We start from the raw sequence: 25,448 nt of genomic DNA on the forward strand, positions 1-25,448 counted from the left end.
AAAAGGAAAAAACACTATATGATTGCTAATATCACAAACATGCACCAAGAGAAATACTAAACAGTGAGTATATGCATACAGATTTTTATTACCTGACTTTTGAATCAAACTTCCTAATGCCAGAGGAATGCAAGAATGGTGTCAAAAGGTACTGGTGCAAATGAGTGGCAGCTTTTATGAGCCAAACCTAGAAGAAAAGTAAATGGTACTGCACAGATTTGTACCCACTGACGTTTTCTTAAATAACCAGTGTACACATAATCAGAGTTCAAAGCCTTGAGATGCGTGTTCAGAAAAGGAAGTTGCACGTATTTGTTCGCACGTATGTGACATACAGTAGTTGAATATATGTCACATTCCTGAGCCAAAACAATGGTGTGCAAAGGCTGGCATAACCTAACTGTCCAAATATTTACACTTGGTCTGTGAGTCAACTTGGATATTCAGGGTTTAGTTATGAAAAGTATCCTAGAATCTGCTCTAATTAAAGTGGTAAAATAAAATAACTTCTTTTACTGTCCTGTAACTGTTGAAAAAAGTTACTGATACTAGCCATTTACTGGAATGCTTCCACATTCAAATTCTACCCAGTGGAAATAATGGTTATTTGTTTCTTTTTATTCATGTACTTGTGGGAAAAAGGCATCCAAACAATTGTAAGGCAAATATACACTTGTTCCACTTCTGAGGTCAAGTTTATGAGTGAGATATTTTTGCACTCAATAATAACATTAACCCAAAGAAAGTTATTTTTAATTAAATAACAATAGTAGTAATTTTTAATTAAATAACAATAGTAGTAAGCCAGATATTTTTTGTATGTGTCCAATCAGTAATTTCTTAGTTAAGTTTTGAGCTGAATTTAAGTGCTCGAATTCAAATTCAGCTGCCAATAGTCAGGAGGCCCTAAAACATTATTGACTGTGGTCAGCAGTAAAATGAAGCACACAGCAGGAGTGTAGTAACTTCTGGAAAGAGGCCACGGCTGGACATGTGAAAAGGCATGCTTAAAACATACCACTACCCTGCTCTCATCTAGAGACAGATCTTTTGGCTGTGGTGTCCTCTTTGCCCACTTGCAGTTTTCTCATCTTAGCTTTTTTTCTATGGTGAAGCACGTGGGATACACACAAGAAGCTTCACAAGAACAAACACAGAGTTGTCACCAAGAAGATGGACAGCTTTTTGTCAATAAATCAGAAGGCTGTCCAGGCCAAGTCGGAGGCAAGAGGGAACAACCTCAAAGCAGCAGTAGACAAGAACCAGTCTCAAAAGCCAGGCTGCATCTCACCAGACACTCGCTCATCCCAGGAGGCTATGCTGCTAATGTCTCATTTATGGCAGCAGCTTTCTAGCTCGGTCTAGATTTCACAATATTTTGTCCATCAGCTCAGGTATGAGTCACCAGGCGTTCTCCCTGAAGTGAGCAATCAACAAAGATAACAACAAAGCAGCATTATCCTTACTCTAACAAAAAGAAATGAGTCTATCACGCGGCAGCAAAGTCCATCATAAAATGGAAAAAACGTCAGTCTATTTGTAATCAGCTTCCCTGTTTGGCTGCGTGGGATGTTGCAATGAATTCAACACAACTATATTAGCAAGCATCATCACAGTGCAGGGTTTATACTCAGGTAAATGAAAGCAAAATCCAGGCACAAATCACCAAATAACACCTATCTATCTAACTACCTTCTATTTGTTGGTCCATACAAGATTATATCTGTCTCTGCCACATCAGCAAATAAATTTTCATCTTCTTTCCCTCACCAGCAGATGAACAACCTGTGGCAAATGCATTAGGCCAGGAAATCTCAGCCCAGAAGCACCATTTTTCATCACTCAGATAAAGCTGAAGAATCCTAACTGCACTTACAATAATAATGATCAACCATTATTCCAATAACTAACTCAAAATGATTGATGGATCATGCTAACTGACAGTCATCCTAGAAAAGCTCTTCTTTGTATGTCATTTTCTCCCCAGAGAAGTAAGAAATAACTAGAGAATAAGTTTCTTTTAATTTCAAAAAGACAGAGAAAGAGGGAAAAAGAGAGATCATGGGTCAAATGTCATTCACTTGGACTTCTCTGAAGATATTCCCACAATTAATGTACCCAGACTGGGCCAGCTATCCCAGACTGGGAACCAGACAGGGACTGGTAATCCCAGAAGATCTGGATATTCTGTGGATTTTTTCAGACTCTGGTGCTCAGATAGAGTGGAAATAAACAGTAAGGGAAAAGGAATCACTGAGGCTCTTATCTAAAGACAGCCATGGAATGTAATAAGCTGTCTGTCTTTCATAAGCACAGCTTCTTTTCCACCATTTATTCTTCACAGCATTGGGAAAAATTTCTTAAAGGAAATGTGCTACCTTGCCCTTGTCAGTGAGAGAGGGTTTAGTAAGTAATAATAACTGGCAGAAAAAGTAGTAAAACGTGAAGTGTTGTAAATTCAGATATCAGCTTATCTCTTGGTAAACTTTTCTTTGCAACTATAACTTAATTAACTTGAACGGCAGGATTTTCACTTTTCTCTTTTTTTTTTGCTTTAGGGAAAAACGTTCCCATTATACACCTCACTGGTCTATACTTATTCCGTTGTGAACAGCATCACCTCAGCACGAGAAAGAAACAGGAACCTTAAACTGCGTTACTCAGGTCATTGTGTGGACAGGAGCTTTGTAACATCTACAGCATATCCGGCCTGTGCGGAAGGAGCAGCTACACGTGAGGGACCACCAGGCAGAACACCTTTCCTCGCTGTGCCGCACTGAGCGCTTGGAGGCTGTACATCCTCCACGGATGCAAGGGAAGCACCTCAGAGCCAGGCCTGGCACCCACGGAAAGCGCAGCATCATTGTGGTAGAATCGGGCTGCGTTACCAGAGGGGTCCAGGTTTTCCCTTCCTTAGTTTCAATGCAGTACGTCAAGACAGACTCTGAAATAATCCATCCTCCTCACGGCTGAACGCCTCCCCTGCAGAAGGAGGAACTCTGCTCTCGCTGTGCAGCGAGGTGTTGACACACATCAGCCACAGCTATTCACTGAGGCCAAACTGACTGTGCTGGTTGAAACTGCCACTGGGAAAACGACCCCGTAATACTGCTGCAGAAGCTCTCCGGCGCGAGTGGGAGCAGAGCACTGTGCACGCTGGCTAATAACGCCTCGCGCAGAGTTGAGTCTCTTACCTGACTCCTTCATTGAGGTTGTAAAGTTCGTGGTCCGGGAGACCCTTACGCTGGAACACCGCTATTACTCCATTGTGGATACTGCAAGAGGACATTAGGAGTTATTAGCACTCGATCACATTTTAGAAGGGTATCGCTTCCACAATAAGCCTGACATCTCTGCAGAGACACTGCAAGACCCTTTTAAAAGTCATAGATGACTTCTAGTACCTCATCCCAGACGCCTTCATAGGAATTATTGCCTACAAAACACATGCCATCTTTGAAAATCAGTTCTTTTTCATATGTTCCAACTCAGTAACTTCAACAGTTGCATATCTGAAATCAGTATTCAGAAAACTTAGGTTATATATTTCAGGTACATCAAATATATTAAGTATAATTTATAATATATTCATATATTAAGTATATTTGAAATATTTTAAAGTGTATTTTTGTCTCTATGGCTGACTATAGAGACAATTAACAGCTTCACTATGAGATCAGTGATGATATTCCCAGCATTGTTAGCATATATTTGTCTAAGCTATGGTTACTTGATTTCTTTATCAACAAATCAGCATTTATCCAGGCTGGACACTATATCTGAAGTTTAACCCACAAATACAGCATCCTTTTACTAGAATGTAATCTCAAGAATGGTTAGTTCTTTAAAAAAAAATAGTAAAAGAAACACTGGACAACTATGAATTTTAAGTCAATTTAACCAATCTCTCATTCATTTTCAAAAATGAAACAATAGAAAAGGGGCAATTGGTTACAAAGACTGTTTCCTATTACCACTCATTCATTTCTCAAAGATTTATGCTCTTGCTTCACCTAAAGGAAAATCAAGGCTGCGCTGAAAGAACAACAGGTCTAGAGTTTCCAAGGCAAACAGCGAGGGAGGCAGTGATGTGCTCGGCACAGGCCAACCATCTGTCCTACGAAAACGCTCCCTTTTCTTTTTCAATGGCATTTGTAACTGTTCTGCAAGCACATGCTGCTTAGAGGTAGTGACTTTCTGCTGCAATCAGATGCAATTGAAGACAGGATTGAGACCACAAAATTCTCTAGCTCAACAGAAAGTCACATACCCAGCGCTGTCCATTGCTGGGGTATATGGCCACCAGCCCTGCATTTAAGATGCTGAATGGCAAAAACCCGCCAGGTGTTGCAGGTACCTGGCAACCCACGTTCTTAGCAGGGATGCTTACTGATCCCATGAACTTAACAAGGCTGCACCTCAAAGGGTTACTGAAATGAGTACATGCTTCAAGAGGAAGCTCTGAAATGCTCCTGAAATACACCTGACACAATTAGTGTGATCACACGTCAGCCTAAATCACTAAGCTTAGTGATTCACCTTGTCTGAGGACAAAGGTGAAGAAATGCCAGAGAAAGGTGAGACCAAACCTGTTCTGGCATTAGTAGAAGAGAGTAGGAGTCTCCTTCCTCTTCCCTAATCCAGTGCCACCTTTTATAGCCTCATAGTTTTGACTCCAAAAGGAAGGAAGACTCACACGGTCCCTCCGTCTGTCAGCTCATCCCTATTCCTCCACTCTTGGAATCGCTTAGCAACTCCTGCCACATTTAACTACGGAGTGGAAGTCCCGAAAACATTAAGGTCTTTTAGGTTTCAGCTGGGGTGGAAGGAGCATCTTTTAGTGACCAAGAACATACTGCAGGGTGAACTCAGCCTTTATTCGACATGCACACAGATGCTTTGGCTTCCCAGCGCCGACACGCAAGAAAGCAGCCTGTACTGCTCCCCTGCCTGTGCTATTGCCACTCGGTTTCCAGTACAACTGCTTTTACCGAAATGACCATTCCCACTGCCTGCAGTGACCGCAAGTCATTTCACTGCTGTCTGACTCAGTTACCCCATGTGTAAAATAAAGGTGATGACGCTGATGACTAAAGGACATTTTAAGATATATTTATGAAAACGATAACAAAAGCAGTAAGTGTGATTATCAATAGCGGTATTACACACCATCATTGTCACTGTTTTCTTCTTCTTCCCTCACAATCCTACTAACCACAAAGGAAAAATACAGATTTTGGCATGCAGCTCTTCCTATTCAAGGTTGCACCTGAGAAGCGCAGATGACATCTTAAGGCATAATACAAAAAACACACAGCAGAAGTCTTCCTGCTCTGCACCATCTCCCTGGCTGTCTCTTGTTCTGCATGCCACCTCCCAGCTTGTACTCGGCAGGAGCAAGGAACAGCAACAACCAGCCTCAGGGACACTTACAAGGTGTATTTAGGAGTCACCGACTTGAATCTCACCCCTAGAATATCTACCAAAGAGATCTTCCAAGAATAAGAAGCTATAGCATGCACATCCCTCCTGAGGATCTGCTTCTACCAGTGACTCCACAATATCATTTTTCAGAGCTTTGCAGCTGAACTCCTCCTGCTCACACTGCACTGGAGTCTGGTGCAATGGAGCAGCAAACAGCTTTGGAGCTCCGGAAGGCAAAGCCAGGACCAGATTTGCTCATCCTGGAGGTACCAGGATTTGGAGTTGCCCTGTCTTGTGAAGAAGAGCTAAAGGTGATTATCTGTTTGAATGGTCTCCAGAGGGAGGAAGCCTGATTCCTACTAATGAACGAGCCTGGTCAGCTCTGTCCTGGTGTCGGCTCCAGGGCCAGATCCAGCCATGTGCAGCTGCTTCCACTGCAAAGGGATGTCATTGCAGGCACTATGCCAGGTGGTAGCAAAGCATGCCTGGGGACCTCAGGCACCCACATCAAACCTTCCCAGGTCCATCATAAGACAACCCCTTTCAATACTTGCTGGAAGGATGGGCTGGAAGGCAAACCCAATGTTATTCAGTGAGAGATGTGAAATGCAGGCACACAACAATGCTGAACAGCACAGAGATGCACTGTTAGAAAAGCTCATCCACGTTCATGTGTGGAAAAAGGAAATTAAAAGTGGCAGGTGAAGGATATGACCCGCTGTGGAGAAATGCACAAGCGGATAAAAACAGGAACCACCAGCCTCTTCTCTCTTTTGCTCCTTTGAAGACATTTCCAAGGCATTAAGCGCTCCCCCACCACGGTGGTCCCTCTTTCCCCCCTACACCCACGTGCACAGACATACACTCACGATCTAACCCAGCTTATTCTGGCTGGCTCAGACAGACACACTCAATTTACGATTATTTGAAAAGTGGCAGCTAAATGTCTCCAATATACAGTGAAGTGACTTGGGTATTCTAATATTATGAGTAATCTGTGAAGTACGATTAATGTAGTGAATAAAACAAGCAGTCTTTACACGCTCTTCTGATTCGGAAATGAACTTTGCAATGTTCCCTGCCAGCTTTCTTGAGAGAAGAATGACTAAACACCTCTCCTAAAAGCCAACGTGCTCTCTCTCCTCTCTTACACTCCTTTCTAAATGAGGGGGAGGTTTTCCCTTTCCAGCTTAACAGGTCCATTATTATTTCGCAAAGAAATAAGACAGAGCAAGCTTTTTTAACAAGAACTAAGGGGGACAGGTTGTGAGCATTTAAGTCACTGCCTCTGTAGTAGAACTGCACCTACATAAAACAACTTAGCAGTGATCTTTTAGTCTGCTTGGGATCTCCCTTGTAGTGACGGACAACTGCCTTGTCTGGAAAACAAGTCTTGGCCCCGCTGCATTGACCACCTGTCTTTCCTTCCCACTGCAGACAGCAGCGCTTGCATGCAGGGTGCAGGCATGTGGTCCCAGGCTGCAGGTGATGTGAGAATGCCACTGTAATCTGGCCCTCCACACTTGCTCAAGAAGCAACAAAAAGGAGCTGGAATAACTAGGATGCTATCGATGGCATAAGTTGGTGTCAGGATAATAAAAAGTTAGCTTAAATCTTCTCAGTTACCTTAAGCTAATGAAAAAAACCAATCCCAACCCTTGCAAAAATCAAAGTAATGCTATGGTTTCTATAATGAGTGTTTAAAAGGGTTTCGTCAGAATGGTACAACCTTTTGGTGTAAAAAAAATCCAAGCTGCTGCTTACACACAGAAGTCCAGCAAGATGCTTCAGGTGGGTGGATCATTTTCACTTGTGCCTGCGACCAGCCTTCACTGAGGCTCAAGTCACTAATGTATGTAATTAAACTTATATTTTAATAGTTAGCCTGAACTGAAAATGCCTTGTAAACTCTCTTCTGTAACTCTTTCACAATGTGAAAGTTAGTAACAGGTGCATTCATGCACTGATACTACTCTGAGCACTTTCCCTGTAGTTGCTGTGGGTGTAAATGTGTGCACAGTTGCGGAACAACTGCAAATTTGGGCTCACAAGTCTCTGCCTGAATCCTCAACTCCTGTTTGCTTCGACAGTGGCCGTGGCCCTCCCAGCTCGGCGTTTCCTGGCAAAGCGGGTGGAGTGGCCCACGTTTTCATTCATGCACAGCACGCAGGTAATACTGGTTCTCTAAAGCAGTCACTACCTTCATATGCAAACAGCATGAGTGAAAATATCACGGCATTTTTTACTTAGCGTTTGCAAATTCTCCCCTTTCCAGAGCTCCACGAGCAAAACCAATGCTGTGTGAATAATCATGCCCTACGAGTAGCGGGTAGTTAGAGGCAACATTTTAATTTTCAAAAGGGACTAAGTGACTTAGGGCTCATTTCCTCTGGACAGTTATGGGAATAACTAATTAACAATAATTAACTTGATATAGTCACATCAAAACCTCCTTGAAGACACCCTCACATCAGAATAAAACCTCATTTTTCTGAATTAGCTTAATCCAATCGGGTAGAGTCCATTTGCAGCACAGCTTCAGTCCAGCTGCAACTCCACAGGCTTTCCACGAAGCCTTGACCCTTTCAAAACAAGCTTGCAGCTGCTAGTCCACTTATGCTTCTGGAATTTCTACCCAAGGTAAAGCAATCTGCAAAGAGGGATAGGCTGCAATTACGCACTGGATCATACAAGTGAAAATAAGCTGGTCTGCAAAACTCCATCTTCAAAGAGTTTGAGAGGCGTTAGTTCACTAACTTCACCAACTATAAACACTACTCTTATATATAAAGAAGATGAGATAGATTAAGTGAAGGGACTTCCTTGGGGTGTTACCAAGAGCAGTATCTCTACAGAGTGTAGGACCAACGAGATTTTGGTTTCCAACTATACCTGCATTCAAGCAAGCATAAGTATGTCTGGAGGGCTATGGGGAGAAGCAATTTTCCACCACCACCACCACCACCACTTTCTATTACTGTAGTCAGAGCTGACATGTGCTCCATGGTGCAGTGGTGGCTTGACCAGCTGGGAAGTCCCCTTCACTCTCCCATCCCTCTTCCCCATGCCACAGCTCGGCTCTGTCTGCCTCCCATGCTTGCACACGACCAAATGCTCCAAAGAGGGCTCCAAATAAAGGGTCAGGAAAAAGGCGGTGATGCTCAGACAGGCAGCAATATTTCAAAATATTTCTAATTAAACACCGAATGTTGGAAGAAAGAAAATTTCTGAGTAGAACTAGTAGATAAATATGCTGGTCTGGAATGTTTTCTGCACTAGAAATGCCTCTCTGTGATCTGAAAAAACATTCATTTTTAATTAGGAGATGAAATATAGTTCCCATGACTGTAAAAATTACTTTGCGGCAAGTTATTGTGCTTATTACAACTCTGTAAAAATTAGCCCAAACCATAAAACTCTTTCTGATTCCGTATGACTCTGGATTTACTGCTGATCTCACTAATGTCATAGGCATCTCACCCCTTCTTTTCTATCTCCTACTCCTTCACGTTTCCCTGAATTTTCCCCATTTTCTTATACCAAAGAGGATCTAATCGCCTTTGACTCAAGGCTTTCCCATAGCACAACTCAGACAGTATCAGCTCCTGATTAGGCAGTCTGTGCTAGCTCAGTCAGAATGAAAACCTCGTGATGGATTTTATTTGCCCTGAGAGAGGCCCCCCCAGCTTGCAAGCTCAAGATTAAAAACCTGGGGTTTCTCAGCCCAATTGGTTTAGTCAGCATTCAGCCCTCATATTTTGCCCAAAGCATAAAAGGAGGGGGGGAGTAAAGGAACTGAAGACAACGCTAGTGAAAAAATCTAAGCTATTTTAATCCAATGCAAATTCTGTGAGCTGTAACGAAACTGTATTGTTCCACTATGTTGCTGTTGGTTGCTAGTTAACGCGCGCTGCCGGTGCGTTGCTGTACAGATCTTTTGGGGTTCACGTGAAAGCAAGCTCAGAAAAAGCCATGATATAAAGTCTGATTTGCATAGTGGCAGACAGCAGCTCGGCATTGATTTCCCTTTGATCTAACAGTGTCGAGAAGTTGTACAGCATTTTAGCTTGGAGGTGAAGGAAAGTTACCAGGGAGGAGGAGACCTTCCTTGCTAGCACTGAGTGCTACATGCCCCCTGCACGCTGAGCCCTGCGACTGGGCTCCTGCCGTTTGCCCTCCCTTGGTGTCAGAAAGCAGCAGTCATCCTCTGGCATGAACAGTCTGAGGGCTGAGACCGGTCTCAACAGAGCGGAGGTGGCGGAGGGGACGTCGGTGGGCAGCCAGACTGCAGTCACACACAAGCCAATTGCAGAAGGGGAGCCACACACCCTCCTCAGAAAAAGCCTGCAGCGACAGAGCTGCTACCTTGCAGAAGACCCCAGCAGCAAAACTCTGGCTCTGCAGTGTTTCAGCATGGTCCCTGGCAGGGCTGAGGCAGCATCCTCGCTCCACCTCAAAGGGCTGACTTTCCACACGGGATCGATGTTCTTGTGTGGGGCAGGGCCTGTCGTGAGGTTGTGCTTTACCTCTCCCCACATCAGTTTTGATGAACTTGGTTCAAAGCCTCTTTCAAAAGCAGATACACACATGCCACACCCAGGCACAGCTGCTAACATTAGGCAAGAAACCAGCATACATTTAAATATAGAACAGCCAGGCTTGGGGAGAGGGAAGAGCTCTGCTGGTGCATCTTGACTTCCGTGATCAGCAAGCTCTTACCTTGATATTGCACAGAATGAAACAGCACGGGCGATCCTTTCATTTGTAAGAACAGATATTCTCATAAACCAAAGTATGATAGGTCAGTCCTGTGTTGGGGTGCTTCAGTTTTGCAGGGGAAAAACAGAAAAACTTCTGCAGCCCAAGACTTTCAAAACCTACCCAAGATTTCTAGTGAGTCGAAGTTTAGATGCCCAGTTTGTGACACTGATGTTAACGGTTTCTCCAGGAGGGCTGAATATTGACTCCTTCAAGACCAGACCCTGTTACACACGCCAAGATAGGGACGCATTGGTGATAGGCAGAAGCTACAGTGGATAACTTCTTAATACAGTTAATCCAACGTCATTTAAGCCCTGGCTTTCCTGAGGATAAGCTCCAGTTTTACAGCCTGTAGAATATCTGAGTTTCTTCAAACCAAGAGAGGATACAAGTCTCTTTGTGCATGAAAGAAGAATTACCCTCATTCTCTTTTCCACTCAGGAGAAAGCCTTGCACTAGTAAACAAGAAACAAAAGGACTTCCCTTTGTCCATGCATTGCAGCTGGCTTGTAACCTGCAGTACTTGCCATAGCTTTAGGCAGCTGTAAGCGAAGGCACACGATGCCCACTTGACTCGCCACGGCAGGTAGCGCCAGCCTGCTGCCGCACGGCACCAGCTCTGCCAGCACTCCCAAGGCATTTTGGAGGCACGTGCCACCAAACGGCAGGGACGGCCCAGCGAGCCCTGTACAGGGAAAAGGCAACCCACGGCAGGAAAGCACAGTTTGGCCCGAGTTCACGCAAAGCGGTGACAGGATGACTCGTGGACTCCTCTTCCAGGAACAGGCGATGGGACAGTTGTCTCATCATTTGGATGAAACGCGCAGAAGTCTAGCTCACTGACAGGCAATCGCTTCTGGCCAGAGCTATACCTGTCCTGTCCAAACTAAAATCAACAAACTCTTGCTCCATCTCACTTAGGAAAACCCTCTGGTTTGAATATCAGCAGCCCCTAAGCCTGGGGCTCTTCCTGTCCCAGCAAGCCCGGTGCCTGACCTGCTCTCCATTCGCATCCGCCTCCACGGCTCCCTCTCCACAAGCAAGACCTGGAAATGCTAATCCCTGCCAACTAAAGCCGCCTGCACACCATCACAAAAAGGCTTTGAGGACTGTATTCCGTCATTTTGGTTCACACCAAGGAGTGTCTTACTCCCTGCTGCTTCCCATGGTGCTACAGGCCAAGTGAAACTCCAACTGGCACAAGTCAAGGTGGCCCAATCTAGCCTTTACCACCACCATCCAGGCCTCAAGGGCAACCCCAAGTCATACACACAGCACGATATTTAAGTAGAAACTTGGTCTTCCTTCTGACCGGTACAGTTTCGGTGCTTGGTGCACTGTTGGCATTAAACTTTTAATTCATAATACAGGCATGAAACCACAAATTGAGTGGTGAGAGGGACAGAAAAGGTGGTATTTTACAAATTTTTTTTCTCCAATAACTTTAACAAACGTGTCTATAGTTCACTGTTATTTTTCTTCCTACAGCTGTACTGCCATACAACTATAAAACATTACAAATGACACTTTCCAAGCTGTGACCCAGGAGATGACATTTCATTTTCAAAAAGGACATAAGAATATAATTCCTAACAACTCAGAGTCTTAGACTCATCTTTAAGAGTGTCACCAAAATGGTCATTAAGATGCTTTCTGAATATCCGTGCTAAGCGACACATTCTCAACAAAGCGTTTGCATGTTTTTTTCCTATCAAACAGTGAAAAAAATCAGATGCATAAACACAATAAAGAAAAAAACAATGAGGGCTTATTTTCACCTGTCCAAAGTGTGTGTGCTTGTGCGTGCACGTACACATACACACAGAGATATTTGTATCAACGTGCGTAAATTGAGTAGACTTTGTCATATCTATATTAACAACCAGCAACATAGATAGTTATGCACATAAAAATAATGTATTTTAATAGCTGTGTATATATGAATTTAAAAAAAACCTCATCAACCTCAAATGAGAGTATCTAGACAGACACAAAGACATATTTGTAGCTGGACCCTTTGAAGTAAGTCCTTGTCTGTCACAAGGAAGAGTAGGCTGAGCCATCTGCAGGAAAGGCTCTTTGCCATCAGCCTTCAGAGAAAGGTGAACAGCAAGGGGAAAAAAAACGCTCCCACCTTTCACTTGAACACGAGCTCCGGTACGTGTAGCACACTAATGCAGAAGCCCGACGTGCTGTAACCTTGCCGAGCTGGGAGCACGGCAGCCTGAGCCGGCCAACTGACGGAGCGCCTACCCGCACGGCAATCGCGGCCGCGGCAGCGCGGAGAGGCTGCAGGGGAGCCGGCGCATCGTGCGAGACCTTACCTGTTCCAGGTAGCGTTGGAGCAGGCCCGTCGCTGCTGGGTCCCCCGCTCATCCAAGGCTGCCTGCTCTCTCTTGCCCAGATCACTGAGGCTGGGCGAACTCATGAACTTCAACCTGCGAAGAGTCCTCATGGTCAAATGTGTGTTTGCGTGTGGCAGCTACAGATACACCATCCTGTTTACACACACACACGCGCAGCTGGAGCGGCAGCGGCAGCAGTGCGAGCAGTTCCCTCCGTCTGCTGTTCAAAAAAGAAACTTAAAAAAAAAAGAAGAGAGAACCAGTCTCTACGGAGCACACCTCTGCCAGCAAGAAAACAAACCTTTAATCAGATCAACTCTGACGTCATCAACTGTGGTTAATAATTTCTCCAAGTCCTTTCAAAAAATAAAAGCTGAACTTCTGGCTGCTGCTGCATCAACACTTTGAAGGGGCCCCTTGCAACCAGCCGCCGGCCCGAGCGCAAGGGCTCTCCCTCCCCCTGTCCCCGGGCACCAGGACCTGGGACTCTCGCTCAGCGCCGCCGCGGCGTGCTCCACCTGTCATGGGAACTGCTCGGCTCCTCCAGCGGCTTGAGAGGGTCTGCTAGCATGTCTCAGCCTCTCCCTCTCTCTGTCTCTGCACTCATAAATGGAAATGAAAGTGGAGGGCGACGGACAGAAAAAAAAACACCCCAAGCGACCTATACTGACGTACTGAGACTTTATTGGAAAGTTTCATAACTGCCTGTGCCCCGCCGCGTTACGACACTGCACACAGGCGCTCCTGCTCCCTCGCTCATACATATACATACGCACACTCCCGCGCTCCCTCTCTCCCATAGGCACACAGCACAGCCTCACGGCTCACCCGGGAGGCTGCTTCGCCTCAAAGTGTCACATAAGCCACAAGATGGAAAGTACTTGCAAGCAACAGAACTGCAGAACGAGAAGCACTAGTTGGGTTTTAGCATTTTGAGGAATTTTGGTGGTGCACAGAAGAGCCAGACGTTTTGTCTTTCTCTGCCTTTTTTTTCTTTTTATATTGAGATAACAGCTGCACAACTCGGAGCGTACTTAGTTTCTACAAAAGCCCCAGGTGTCTTATCTTCAAAGGAAAAATCTTCTTTCTCTCTCTGACTGCAGCACTGGAGCTGAAGGATACGCTGCTACAAGACTCCAGCCCGTGCTTCGCTCACTGTCACTCACTCACGGTTCTGTTATAAATTCAGGAGTGCCTGGCTCATCTGCTGGGAAGTAATGTAACAAAACAGCGAGCGATCAGCTTTCTCAGAAAAGAAATTGTTCACAATAGACTGAGACAGAGCACAAGAACTATTCTTCAGTTGCTACGGTACTGGTCTGCAAATAGTCTGGTAAGAGCCACGAGGGCTCCTTGCAGAGTAACCTTCCACTCCCTGCAAGGGGGCTGCAATATAGCAGAACTTACCCTTTCTTTCTTGCCCCACTTTCTACTTATTCTTTTCATTTGTGATAACCTATTGCCTAGATCCAGGCTACAGCTGGACTTGTTTGTGCCTAAATAACATGGCAAAGCTTACGTTACAGGAGAACTGAATTTCTCACAGCAACATCTGTCTTATGTACATCATTTAATGACATATTTTAGTAAAAATTGACTCCTCTCACTCCTCAGCCAAACTCAGATAAGCTTATTGCATATAAATATTTACTTCCAAATTTATTTTTGGTATTACCTCTGTGGGAACCAGCTGCAGAACCACCTAGGGAAATAAATCCATTTTTACCTTGTGCTAGTTTTAGCAGCAGCAGTTTTATCCAGCCGCTTGGATTAGAGTTATATCGATTGTCCTTCCCACACCAAAACCCTCAAGTATACAAATGAGCATCACAGTAGATGGCACAAAACGTTTCACTTTGGAAGGGATCTACAGCTCCACATCTAACCTATGTACAAAGACATCGCTATCCCCGGCCTCTTCCAGATGTTTAAATCCTTCAAACAAACGAACAACAATCCACTATGTACACAACAGCAAAAGGAAAACAAACACAACAATATATGGCTGTATTCTAAGGAATGAGATGGCTTCTACAGCATACAAATCAGTGACCAAAAATAGACATAGCAGAACACTGCTTTGTTCAAATCGGATGAAGGGCACTCCATTTCTGTGGATAATACAGCCTGGAGAGCAGGGGAGCACAGCTCGGTCTGAGCTTCCGCTGAGGGCGCAGATAAATGTGAGTCTACCCTGTTAAGCGAAACAACTAGTTAGATAAACCTGTGGCAATATAATTCCATCTAATTTCATTTTCCACCTAGGTCAGTTGCTTTTCTGCTTCTCACTTGCTGTGAATTTGATAAGACCTTGCAAAATGTTATTATACTGGATTAAACTCTTGGAATTTTTAACTCTTTGATCCCTCAGCAGCACTGGAGACTTTATAAACTGTACCCTGATGATGCCAATATGTCAGTAGCTACATAATAACGTTTCATCTGCTTTTCTTCCTAAAATCCTCAACTAGATAACTGACTGAACTCAAGGAGCTGCTGTGTCAACCTTAGATTTGCCAGACAACGCTGCAGAAAGCAGTACTTTGCTTCCTCATAAAATGCTGAATCCCAAGAGAAGAAAAAAAAAAAACCTCTTTCCATCCATATGTTGAAATATCACACCTATAGAAGTCAGACTATTTTTATGCCACTCCATCAATCTCAGTAACCAGTACTAGATTCAAAGTCAACGCATGCAGAAAACACGTGGGAGAGGCAACATTCCACTCTCCTGAAAAATTTCAGATTGAGGTAACTGAGGACAGGCTTTCTCTGCACTTCTTCCTCCCTCCTACGATTCCACCCAATCAAATGTTGATTTATGATACAATAAATAATTTTCAACAAGGGTTACCTCCACTCATAATTACAGAGTAATACTTCACATTTACATTGTGCTGTGCATCCACAGTCATCCTTGACTTCACGGCGTTCATTAATTCAGCCTGAGCAGCTCTTGGGTATGAAGGTAAAAGATACGATCCGCACTTCAGCATTAAGAGTGAAGAAGAGAAAGGTGATGCGACTTGCCCAGGCCACCCTGCAAGCAGGTGGCAGAGATGTCAAGAGACCCCAGGACCTCTGCGTCCCGTTCCAGCACACTACCAAGGGGATGCTGCAGGGACTGGGTAGCCAGGGACTCCTTGGCCCTGGGTGGCCAGAGAGTGATGCAGAAGATAGAGCTCCTCGCCAAGGCTCGCGGTGCAGCCGTTCCTCCGGAGCCACTTGCGAAGAGAGTTGTCGCAGTACAGCACTGCTTCAAGATCGAGAGGCTCAGCGGCAGAGATTGCTCGCTATTGGTCATGGAGAGGGATAAGAGCGCTGACCGGACTAATTGGGAGGGAGAGGAGGACGGGGGATTGGTGGGGGCCCTCCCGTAGGCTCAATAACGAGCACTACGAGCTTCTTAAATAGAAGGGCTGCACTCAGCACATTTACAGAGCTGAGACCGTAAAGCACTGTTACGTTAATTCACTTAATCCCAGCATGCCATCCACGGTGCTAACACCACTGTTTCACTCACAGGAAACCTGCAGCTCAAAGGTTAAGTGATTTAATCAAAGCCACACAACCACCTCAGCGTGGAAGGCACATCCAGCCCTAGCTCCTTCTCCCTCCCTTCCCCTCCAACATGTCTCCTCATAAAAACAGGCCTGTCTCTACTAGAAACCATTCTTTCATCTGTGGGGCCCACGTCCTGCGGGTGACTGCATGGTAAGTCCCGGAGCCGCCTCAGTGCTGGAGACGTAGGGGAATTCTGCTCACCTGGACTTACTTGCTGTCTTGAGGCCTAAAAAAACGTACAGGTACATGAATACAGGCTGACAGCCCAAGAGGTTTTATGCTGTTATTACAAGACAACATTGGCATACAGATCCAGGACCTCATAGCAAACACGGCTTTTATCACCAAGGGTGACTGTAGTTACCTCCTGGTACGCCTGTAATGCCTGCAAAGCTCTCCCTGGGAGCCGTGGTTAAGGACCGCCTTGCTGTCCCTAGCAAATGCTAAAAAAATGCAGGCAGACCTCCCCAAGCATATATTCGGTTTCAAAAGAACGAGATTTGCTAAAAAAAAAACCAACAAAAACCCCCTACATTTTATTTACATAATGCTATCTTAATTTTACAGTGCAATCATACTGTCTTCTTACAAGCTTCTTTTTGACCATGATGAGGGGAAGGGAAGCAAAAAGTAACATTCACAAACGGGAACACTAAGAAATTCACAACATATGAAATCCATAATAAAGCTGCCAAGGCTGTGACTGCTACGGGTCAAAGTGTCTTTGGCTACACCGTTCTGCTACTGCAATGACAGGTTAACACTGCAGCAGTGTTGGTGCCAGTGGGAGGATATAAACAGCAAGAGAATTTGCTATCTCAGCTTTACTCACTAGAGATTTGCCATGTAAAAAACAATTCAATAAATATAAATTTTAATTGGGGGAAAAAAAAAAAGCCCGCTACTTCACTTTACTTCCCCTCCTCTTTTGGAGAAGAGAGCAGAAATCCCTACGGAAATGCTGAAGGGTGTACACTCTGCAAGCAAAGAACAAAGAGGTAAAGTGTATCTATGGAAGAAAGGAGTTAAAAACCTCCCCAGACAAATGTACTTTAGTTTTTCATAAACCACACCACAAAACTTAGGGCATGCCTCAACACATGCCAAAGCTCAGGAATTAGTCTTCTGAAAAACCACACTTCTTAAAGGCACAGCACGTCCTGCTGCGCCAGCAGAGGAGGGGCGAGGCAGAAAGGAAGAAGGAGATGCAACTATCAGGAAAAAAAAAAATAAAAAGAGCAAAGGGGGAAATGAAGTTGCAAACATTATGACTCATCAATTCCTTTGCTACAATATCCACATAAAGCTCCTTTATCATCGGAAAACAAAGAATAAAGAGAATAAAGAAAGTATGAAACCAAACAGGCACTATTTACACCCTTCCCCCTCCATCCCACTGATTCCCTGCAACCTCTGGAGATAAAGGCACTCTCAAGGACAGCTTCTGCCTGTCATTTATTGAGGCTGGTGACAGGAGAGCCTTGGTTTTGCTAGTCCTTTGCTTTATTTCTGCCCTCACCACAGCCAAGCACAGATTTGTGCTTGGAGGGCCACGAAGGAGGTCCAGAGGAGGGCCACGAAGATGATCGTAGGGCTGGAACACCTCTGCTATGAAGACAGGCTGAGAGAGTTGGGGCTGTTCAGCCTGCAGAAGAGAAGGCTCCGGGGTGATCTTATTGCAGCTTTCCAGTACCTAAAGGGGGCCTACAGGAAAGCTGGAGAGGGACTTTTACAAGGACGTGTAGTGATAGGACAAGGGGCAATGGATTTAAACTGAAAGAGAGGAGATTTAGATTAGATATAAGGAAGAAATTTTTTACATTGAGGGTGGTGAGGCAGTGGAACAGGTTGTCCAGAGAAGTTATGGATGCCCCATCCCTGGAAGTGTTTAAGGCCAGGTTAGATGAGGCTTTGGGCAACCTGGTGAAGTGGAGGATTTCTCTGCCCATGGCAGGGGGGCTGGAACTAGATGATCTTTAAGGTCCCTTCCAACCCTAACCATTCTATAATTCTATGATTCTATGAATTATAGGAGGGGACCTGGGCTTACTGGGCCATCTCCTCAACTTCTGAAACACCTCCTGTGTACTCCTGTACTTCTGCATCTTGTGACCAGTCATGCACTCATGACCACAGTTGCCTCCCTTTAGACAGATCTGAGGTTTCTGATCCTTCAGCTGTGTGCAGGAGTCACACATGAGGTTTCTTTGTCTTTTATGCTGTGAAAGAGAAGAAATGCTGAAGGCAGTATCTCCTTCCTAAGCAGAAGGTAACCCCTAGTAAGAGCCTTTTGACTCCTGCTAGAAAGGGGTGCTCTGCCCCCCTCGCCATTCCTGCAGCTACAAGCGCAGCCCATCCTACAGAGCTTCAGAGCCAACCCGTGGGCAGCCACAGCTGCTGCAGTTCCACTGCCTGCCCTGGAGATGCACCAAACAAGGACACCCGTAATCACCGCAACCTGCAGAGGATCAGGGTCAATTTCCTGGACCTTTCCCTTCCCGTTTTTGCTCAGAGGCAGAACCGCCTGAATGTGCCTAGGAGACTTTCCCAGCAGAAAGAGAGACCTGCGCCTGAGCCACCCGGACTGCAGAGACCATCCATGTCTAGTTTCCTTCCACAGCTTTCTGCTGGACAACATTTCTTACCTGTTCACTGACTGTCTGAGCCTCTCAGTCTCCCCAACCTTGCTCCTTTCCTGCTTCTCTGTCACCCTTTGCTCTTGTGCTCCCTCTTCCTTTTCTGTCTTTCTTGGTTAGCTCATTCTTCCTCAGGCGAAATTTTTAAATATAAAGGAAAGGGAAAGGAAAAAGAAAAAGGAGACCAAAACATTGGTACTAACACAGCGTTTGCAAACCACTCTTTGGCTGGCTCTAAGGGAATCAAGTCTTTGTCTCGCCTGTTTGGACTCTGAGCTCTTCGTTACCCTTTTCACTCGGTGTTTGTATTCTAGCTGGTAGAAGAGCCCTGAGCTCAGAATAAGTCCCTGTTCACCAGACTAACCTGACACAGGTCACATGAATCTTGCAATATCTGTAAGGAAACCTTTGCTCAAAGCATCCATGAAATCCTGTCCCCTTTGCCAGCAGCAGTTTTTGGTTTAGAGAGCGTAACAATATAAACAGTTCTTACAGTAGATAGCTAAATCTTTTATCCTTGCCCTTCAGGACACAGGAATTAGGAGAGAACTAGGATAGGAATAGGCCTGTTACACTCCTATTCAAAATATCAAGCTTTCCATCAAATGGCAATTCCCCTAGCTCGCAGTATCATTCCTCATTATCTCTTTATAGGTTGTGGGAATTAAAGATAACAAAGTGATCTGAATGAGCATGATGGTTATGTTGGAAGAGGCAAGATCAATGCTCTGGATCACAGGACCTGCGGCACTACCACCTCTTCTCTTCACATCACCTCCACGGAAGGAGGAGGGTTTCTGAGCATCAGATGTGCCCTTTCCACAGTTCACTGTTGCCCAGGCACTGAATCCACAACCCGCTGCAACCAGCCTATACTCCAAGGCAAGCCCACAATCTTGCTGTTTAATGGAAGTCAAACCTCTAACTGTGATTTAGAAAATAAGGTCTCAAGAGTTCTGATCAATAAGCAAATCAAACGTTTAAAATACTTTGTGCTCTTATATTGTAAGATCATGATATAGTGAAAAATTAATATCACAAAGTAACTGAGCTCCTAACACACGACTTTTTTTCCTTCCTGAGCTCTATGTGAATTCTTTCTTAAATTGCCTATCTTGCATAATTTTAATTGGATCTCAGAACACCATGACCTTGATGCAGCAGCTACAGTATCCCAGCGCTGTCTTCTACAGTTATATATGGTACAGCGCCTTCCAAATCTGTGAACCCTGGAAGATCAGAACTGTGCGCTGCGCAGTGCTATTTTTCTTATATCCAAACATTTCTGATTCAAGGTCTTCCAAGAAGGCTCTGATTGCCTTGGAAGGTCACCAAGATAAAGAACCTACTTCGGTAACTAGCTGAGTTTCTAATAAACCGCACTGGTGGCCAGCTGTTAGTTACGAGTAGTATCCTGGCTTTACTCTCAAAGCCAGGATATTGCTTGCGTGATACTTGCTGTCCATGAGAATGTGAGCATGGCTGGAAACATGAACCATGCCTTGAGATTACTGCCACCTCCTGTGCGTAAGTCAGGGAGGTCACTTCAGTCCTGAGCAATGCAACGGACAGGTCTGCAAATCTGGGGGATCTTTGACTCTGGCGGTACAATGCTGCTGTTACTCAAACAGTACTATAGCTCTCTGGAGCAAATCTTGCAGTCCTGTAAAAGTCACAAAAGCCTGGCCTTCAATACAAATGGATTCTTTCAGAAAACTTATCATCTTCCCTTGGCATCACAAGGATATGTTTCTCAATGGAAAAGTCACCAGAGAGATTTTAAAGACAATCGAAAATTGCAACATCTAGCTGTGTAGTTGGGCTCCGAAGGGTTCAGTATGATGATTTCATCAGGAACTCAAAAATGGAGACCTTTTGTCATCTTTTCATATACACGTGCTGAGACAGTCCCTGCAGACTGAAACACCAGGCACTGGAAACAACAAGGGTAAAAAAGGGCCTTCATCACACAAATTATTTTACACTTGTACCTTTAAATCTTCATTTCACCAGGTCAGCAAGTCCAGCACTATGACCTCCCAGTATGTATCACGTCTGTGTTTTCTCAGGATGCTCTGGGAAATAACTTATCTCAGAGTAAAGTGCTGGAATTTTTTAGTCTCCATGGCAAAGTTTGGAAAAACTCCTTTCACTATCACTCCAGCTCATTAGCCAGTCTCAATCTTCAGTCAGACATCAACAAGACATCACCGTTTGAGTTATCATGAGGAAAGGAATGCCTCATTATTGAGGAGTTAAGGCAAATTCCATTACATTTCCTTCTAGAAAACATATTTTTTCCCCTACAAGGTAGCAAAACTAGATAACTAGTCAAAGTACTCCTCCTTCCCTAAAGTCAGCATGAACACCAGCCCCTTCAAGCTACTGAGGGATACGGTGGAAGAACAGAGGTGTCATTCAGTAGGTTTGTGCATCTTCAGCAGCTCTGTGGTATCTTTCCTGTCTCTCTTTCCTGCTAAGTTCTGCTGCTCCAGCTTTCTTGCTCACCGGGCTTCTTTTAGTCATTTCAAACAACCTCTTCTCCAAACTCAAACTATATTAACTTTTGGTTGCAAAATAGTTCAAGCTCTTTAAATATACAGAAAGCTAAAACTCCTTTTTTTTTTCCCCCTCAGAAAACTGCTGGGACCACAAAGGTTTTAGGCTTCATGTCATCTGAAGCTGTGAGCCACCCAGGGTCTTTCAGGCTTGCTGCTCTAGGGCCAGCAGTTTGAAAACCCATGCAGACAGCTCATCCACTCCGAAGCAGAAAGTTTGAAGGACTTATCTTGAGCAAGACTCCCAAATGCTCTGCTGGACCCCTGCAATCCTGGTACTGAAAGCTCTGGGCCATGTTTCTAGGACACACAACTCCTTTATGCAGAAAGCTACAGGCCAGGTAGTCCCGGGCTTGAAGCCAGCACTTGCTTGAATCGCTTCCTGCAGAGCATACTTCATTTTGGGAACATCGTTGGAAAAAATAAATTGAAAACCTCTCATGAGCAGAGCACCCTGGACTGTGGTCAGCTCCATGCTCAAATCTCTGTCTCAGTCCTTGTAAGAGACTTTGGTCTTTGTCAACAGGTTGGTACCAAACTTCACCAACTTGACATTTCACAGTGAGACACGGTGAGCGCTGAGGGGAGGACCACAGGACTACATACAAAGCTTGGCCCCATGGAGAAACTGCAGCCTTTATGCAGCTTGACTCTTAAAAAAACCTGACAGACCCATTTGTGTCAGCCGCCTTTTATTTTCTTTTTTTTAACTTCAAGCCCATCTGCGCCACACGCCAGGTTTCAGACTGGTGACACCTGAAGGGCTGACGACCTGAGGTGATGAGGACACCAGGGAGGACGTCAGCACTGGGCCAGGCCTGTGTGTCACCTGCCAAGCACCCCCACCCACCAGCTGCGTGGGGAGGACGCGCTGGAAAGAGCCATAGGAAACACAAAAACCCCCAATAAAACAGTCACCATACTGCCTGGGAAGGCACGCTGCTTTTAACCAGATTTTAACTTTCTGACAGAGCCCTTCGTGACTTGTTAGGGCCTCCTTCGGGCAGGACGCACGCTAACGCCGCCCGCCCTGAGGAGAGGCTGCCGAGGAGCCGGTTGCACTCCCGCTCGCCACAGTCGGCCGCCCGCCGGCGCCCCGCGGGCGCGGCCCCGGCCCCGCTCCGCGCCCCGCCGCCGGCAGCGGGGGCAGGGCGGGAGCGCCGGCGCTGCAGCGCCCCCTGCCGGCCGGGCGGCCGCGCCCGCCTCGGGGGAGGCGGCACAAAATGGCAGCAGGGCCTGTCCCTGGTCCCTTGTTCCCTCAGGCAGCTCACAGAAGCAGCAGCACACCACCCCCTGTTTAGAGGAGAACAAAAATCTGAGGCCAGGACCCCTCTTGGTGGGAGATGCTTCCCGTGGGACACCCTGGTGTCCCTGGCAAGCAAATGGAACCTCCTTGCCTCGTGCTTTTGCCCTGTTCCCCACAGCCCGGCATCGAACGGGGGACAAAACAGCACTATGCTTTCAAGTGCTGCTTTTCTTGTTCCTGCTCTTCTGAGCCACAGCCACCACGAGCGGTGGCGTTGGGGTTCATCAGAACGGCAAGGCAGTCCGGCTCCAAACCAGCCAGGGCATCCAGGCAGTTCTGAGCGGCCGCCCCACCGCACTCCGGGCTCATACCCGAAATGCAGCCGTAGCACTGTGAGTTTTCCAGTTTTACCGTTCATCTGCTTTTCATCAGGACAAACATCCATAAAGCTTTAGTCTCTGCTGTGGTATTTTGGGGCTTGCAGATTGTAGGGCACTGGTCAAAAGACAGAGGGAAGCAACCTTTTTTGTTTTCTTTTCTGTTTTTTCCCCCCTAAGACTCAGAAAGGTCACATTTGGAATTAATTTTGTCCTGTGTAATGTTCTGGCTTGGTTTGTATTTATTCCAAGTGAGTTCACCCATTTCTACTGCAGAAATAAAAGGTCATGAAACCAGTGAATTCTCTCTCTCCTAAAAGGGGTGAATCCCTTCTAGGGAGTGAATCACCAGTGAAGTGTACCGAAAGAAAAGAAAATGTAAAAATATATTCTGTGGGACTGTAATCACAGCTGGGTGCAATTATAAAATGCATAAGGGTACTTTGGATGCCACTTGCTTGCATAAATTTTTAAGTCGTCTGTTTAATTTGATTGATGAACACAGGGGGGAAAAAGTAAAAACTTCTACCTTTTCACAAAAAAAAAAAAAAAAGAGAGAGAAAAAAAAGCCATCTTCCTATCTGCAATATTTGGCTATGCAGCAGTAGGAGCCAGCAAGAAGATCTGGCCAGACTGGGAGAAGGGAGGAGGACAGGGAAGGGACCACTGAATCACTTTATACATAAAATAAATCTAAAACAATCCTGGCCCTCAGCTAATACTCCATGATAAAAAGGAGGTATGTGCGTGTATGTAAGTACATCTCATTATGTTAGTTTTATTAGTCATCTCTTTTAGAGATTGGCTCCAACAGACAGTTTTGGATCCAGATTTGAACACTGAAGAAGGAGAGTATCCAGATTTGAACTTTTGACTCAGACTGGCATAAAGATAAATGGCTTTTTGAATCCAGGTTTTTGGTTCATTGACTCCATTTGTGTTTCCTTGGTTTGTTAAGTACAAGAATTTAGCATGTCACATGAAACGTAAACACATCTCAACTTATTCTGCTGGAATAAACCAGAAAGTTTCAGTGTTTGTTTACTGTAGTGTATTGCTTCCTACCTGATGCTTTCAACAGAAAATTTTCCTGGTTCAAATGTTTTGAAGCATTTTTTTTTTTTTTAAAGGCAAAAGGCTTTCCAAATCTATTGTTGGTACCCAGTAGCATTAAAAAAGAAAGTATAGGAGCCTTAATTTTTAAAGGCCAAATCCCTAATATTGTGTAACTGTCTTTCCTTATGACTAAACTTTTGTAGCCAAAACCAAAGGCATCCAAAATGATTAGGTACTTTGTTAAGTCCTAGTTAAGAGGTTTAAGGAAAATACGACCAGGACTCACTTGCATTTCACACTTTTCTTACACCTTTATCAAGAAATGATATCTAGTCATCAATGTTAGGTGCTAAAACAACTAGAAGTCCCATTTCAGTTCAAACACAAAACTCAAATTCTAAAGAAATAAAGTAATCTATTTTCAAGCCCGCATCATTTTTTGTGCCAGGCATATGACTTTTTAAGGCGTTATTTTGGAAATCCTCATTATTTAACTTTTGGAAGATTATTCAGACCTCAGTGAGGTGACCTGTCCTCCTTTGCTCAGCTCTATGGAAGTTGTTTGGGTTGCATTTTTGTGGAGTTAGGGAAAAAAAAAAAAAGTAGTGAAAGGTACTATTTTCTCCTTCCTTTACTTACAGCAGAATTCAATGTAATCAATTTAAGACTTTAGGTGTTATAAAGAGGATATTGTTATTTTACATGCAGTTAGAGAGGTAGATCTATAGATAGAATATTTGTGCTTTTATCTACGCTTTACTACTGTCTGTATTTTACTGAGATGGTAAACAAGTAACCAGAAGAAAACTGGCAATAACATTTGAAATAATTCCTTCCTTTTGATAAAATTCTCCATAAGAGATGTGAAGACAGACACGACACTCATGACTACAGTGACAGCAGCCTCGTGACCAGGGAGGTCAGAACTGGAAGGTGCAATTAAGACACTCCTGTGATAAAGTTCAGTCACTCTAGCCTGGCCTTCTGGTTTTTAAGCTCATTCAGCACTAGTTAGCTACTAGAAAATGAGGTAATGGACATCAGATGTGGGATATCTACAGACCTCATTCTGTAGCTGCTTGGAAAACCGGGCACATCCAGGGTGCACTTCATTGTGTCCTATAAAGGATATTTAAACCTGGTCAGGAAAGTCATGCTGGGGACGTACCTGTTCTCTCCACTGACTATAAACAAAACATCATGTGAGTCGTTCCGATACGGATATGGTATTCCAAGCTGTAAATACCTAAAATTAGATGAGATGAATGTCATCCCCAGTCTCTTACTGCCTGATTGACCATGATATAAGTGTAAATAATCTGGCATTCAACTAATGAATGTTTCATTTCCTCAAGTACGTGCTCTGACCCTAGACGAAGAGACCTGTGGGAGCTATCAGCGGTTTACAAGCTCAGTTGATATTTCAAGTAAGGAGATATTAAATTAGGATTATTTCTAGGAGAAACTGCTGCTGATCCAAG

The 25,448-nt window shown here is 44.7% G+C and overlaps 1 protein-coding gene across 1 annotated transcript in view; it reads right to left on the bottom strand.

The window, feature by feature from the left end:
- Window positions 1-12,640, bottom strand: part of PRR5 (proline rich 5) — a 52,536-nt gene extending 39,896 nt beyond the window's left edge. The window contains exons 1-2 of the mRNA XM_009987433.2: window positions 12,510-12,640; window positions 3,195-3,275 (exon numbers count right to left, since the gene is read on the bottom strand). Coding sequence (XP_009985735.1) covers window positions 3,195-3,275; window positions 12,510-12,640 — 212 coding nt within the window. The remainder of the gene's footprint in view (window positions 1-3,194; window positions 3,276-12,509) is intronic.
- Window positions 12,641-25,448: the final 12,808 nt, after the last annotated feature.

The sequence above is a fragment of the Tauraco erythrolophus genome, chromosome 4 (assembly GCF_009769465.1).
Source record: "Tauraco erythrolophus isolate bTauEry1 chromosome 4, bTauEry1.pri, whole genome shotgun sequence".
NCBI classification, from domain to species: Eukaryota; Metazoa; Chordata; class Aves; order Musophagiformes; family Musophagidae; genus Tauraco; species Tauraco erythrolophus.